This window comes from Montipora foliosa, chromosome 3 (assembly GCF_036669935.1).
Source record: "Montipora foliosa isolate CH-2021 chromosome 3, ASM3666993v2, whole genome shotgun sequence".
Classification (NCBI taxonomy): domain Eukaryota; kingdom Metazoa; phylum Cnidaria; class Anthozoa; order Scleractinia; family Acroporidae; genus Montipora; species Montipora foliosa.
Genome location: NC_090871.1, coordinates 14,205,226 through 14,207,492, shown reverse-complemented (window position 1 = coordinate 14,207,492; position 2,267 = coordinate 14,205,226). Strand labels below are relative to the sequence as shown.

Below are 2,267 nucleotides of genomic sequence, written 5' to 3'. Positions count from 1 at the left end.
AAGAACAGAGCGAACATAAGAATACGTAATTAGTAAGGACTAATTGGAATAACAATGGTTCTTTTGTCGTCGATCCGCCATTTTAGTCAGGAATGTGAAAGTCAACCCCTAAATTCTGATCTTTCCGGAATCTCCATTATCAGGTTGAACTTTCTCAGCAGACAGGTTTTGGTCACCCAGATCTGCAGCGGTCATAAGATTGGCTGCCGTGGAAGTAGGTATAGGGTATATCCCTTGGCAGCTCTTGCCTGAGCGATATCGTCTTCTCCTAATGTATTTACTGTATATGCCTGATTTATCAAACATTAAAACTGCGGTAAAAACTAGTCAGTCTGCACAGTTGACACAATCACCTTTAATTATCAGTCCTTTTGTCATGGAGATCTCAGCAGTCGTTTATGTGACATGCAATGTTTTTAAGTTCTTATTGTTTTTTTTTTTTTTTTTTTTAATGTGTTTGAAATATTTTCTTTCATGGTACTGGAGTAAATTCCAAAGTCTAGCTTGTAATAGGCCACTTTCGAAAATGCTATATAAGACCCTTTGTTTGTCCCACCAAATTTTGCATAAGCATTGTTTCTGTTTCCTCTTGGGGTCACTGTAAGTCCCAAGAGAAACTGGAAACAATGCTTTGGTAAGCGAGAATCGGAAGAATTCCTACAAGGGTATTCCAGTGGCGTCGATTATTGAATCAACTCAGTCTCGTCTTCTCAGGATGTTAACGGCATGCAAGAATCGACGATTATGGCGAAGTGTCCCCACCCATTGATTCCGCATATGTCAGATGAAACCTGTAAAGTTAAAAAGGAAAGTCGTTGTTTGGAAGAACAAGAACAGATTCCTCAGGTAGCAAGATCCAAAGTTAAAATATTTTGACTAGAAATTTCTTGAATAATCTTCATACGTAATTCATACAAAATGACGAAAGCTTGAATTTGGCAACTCATCGTCAGTATTTGTATTATTTTCGTTTGCTTTTAGTACCTTCTAATAATCCTAACTGCCCCCAAAACGTTGTTGTTGTAGGTCCTCAAATGGACTAGAGAGTCAATAGAATAGATGGTTGTGCTAAATCAACCCGGTCTTTTAGTCTTTTAGCAGGGGAGGCACAGTGGTGAGAGCAATCGCCTCCCACCAATGTGGCCCGCGTTCGATTCCCGGTCCCGGCGTCATATGTGGGTTGAGTTTGTTGTTGGTTCTCTCCTTGCTCTAAGAGGTTTTCTCCGGGTACTCCGGTTTTCCCCTCCCTCCAGAAAAACAACACTGCCAAATTCCAATTCGATCCAGAATCCACGGACACATGTTGAACGAGCTACTGAACGCTCTTAAGCTGTTCCGTGGGTAAACAAACAAATTCCAATTCCAACGATTATAATATTTTCCCGCTCAAATCCTGCGCAAATTGCTCGGAGGCAAATAGTAGAGGATATGCGGAGTTTGAGTAGCCAATTAGAGCGCGCCCTCAACGCTATCCACTGTTTTTGTATATTTAACTACGTATTATCCTGCGAATTTAATCTCGCGGAATATCGCCTGATACGTAGCCGACGAGGCTGTAGGCCGAGTTGACTAAAATCACTGCAGGCGATATTCCACATTATTGAGCAGGATACTTGTTTTATCATCAACACATTGATGACAAAGCACAATTTTCTACTTTTATTGGAAAAAAAAAGGCTGGAAAAACTGCCATTTACCTCCGCGACACACAAAATTACGTATATCCGCGCAGGATATCTGTTGAGTGCGCCCGACGAATATTGAGCGCGCTATGACCATATTTGGACATTGTCACAATGTGTTGAACAATAACTTTGTATATATGTTGAGGGATTGCATTCATTGGAAACTAGGTAAAAATCCGAGAAAACTGAACGGATCTAACCCATTAATCAGATAAAGTGAGAAAGACAGTTATCACACAAGGAGATGGTTTAAACTGCGAATATTGTCAGCCTTATAGGGGCGGGAAATGAGTATCCTCAAGCCCTTACACCAGTTTGTACTCTTCCAGGGAGACTGCGATTGGCGATGAGTCCATTCTCGTCAGTGAAGTAAAACATACTCGTCTTAAAAGATATGCTCTTTTCAAAAATACTTCTTTTTCAAAACCCGAGGCAACCTGGCAGACATCGATCATCCGACATTTCAGTGCGTTTGTAATTTCCGGGAAAAATATATTTAAATAAAGCGTGGTTTACAGCTGCGCAATAACTTACATTCAGCAAATGCAACGGTTGCACGTTTTCTTGCAATTTTTCCGGACA

The 2,267-nt window shown here is 40.7% G+C and overlaps 1 protein-coding gene across 1 annotated transcript in view; it reads right to left on the bottom strand.

Annotated features, from left to right (window-relative positions):
• Positions 1-213: 213 nt before the first annotated feature.
• The window catches only part of LOC137995278 (chymotrypsinogen A-like), a 10,775-nt gene continuing 8,721 nt past the window's right edge, over positions 214-2,267 (bottom strand). Inside the window, exons 7-8 of the mRNA XM_068840852.1 lie at positions 2,220-2,267; positions 214-791 (exon numbers count right to left, since the gene is read on the bottom strand). The exon at positions 2,220-2,267 is cut by the window's right edge and continues 61 nt beyond it. Coding sequence (XP_068696953.1) covers positions 2,222-2,267 — 46 coding nt within the window. The 3' untranslated portion in view covers positions 214-791; positions 2,220-2,221. The remainder of the gene's footprint in view (positions 792-2,219) is intronic.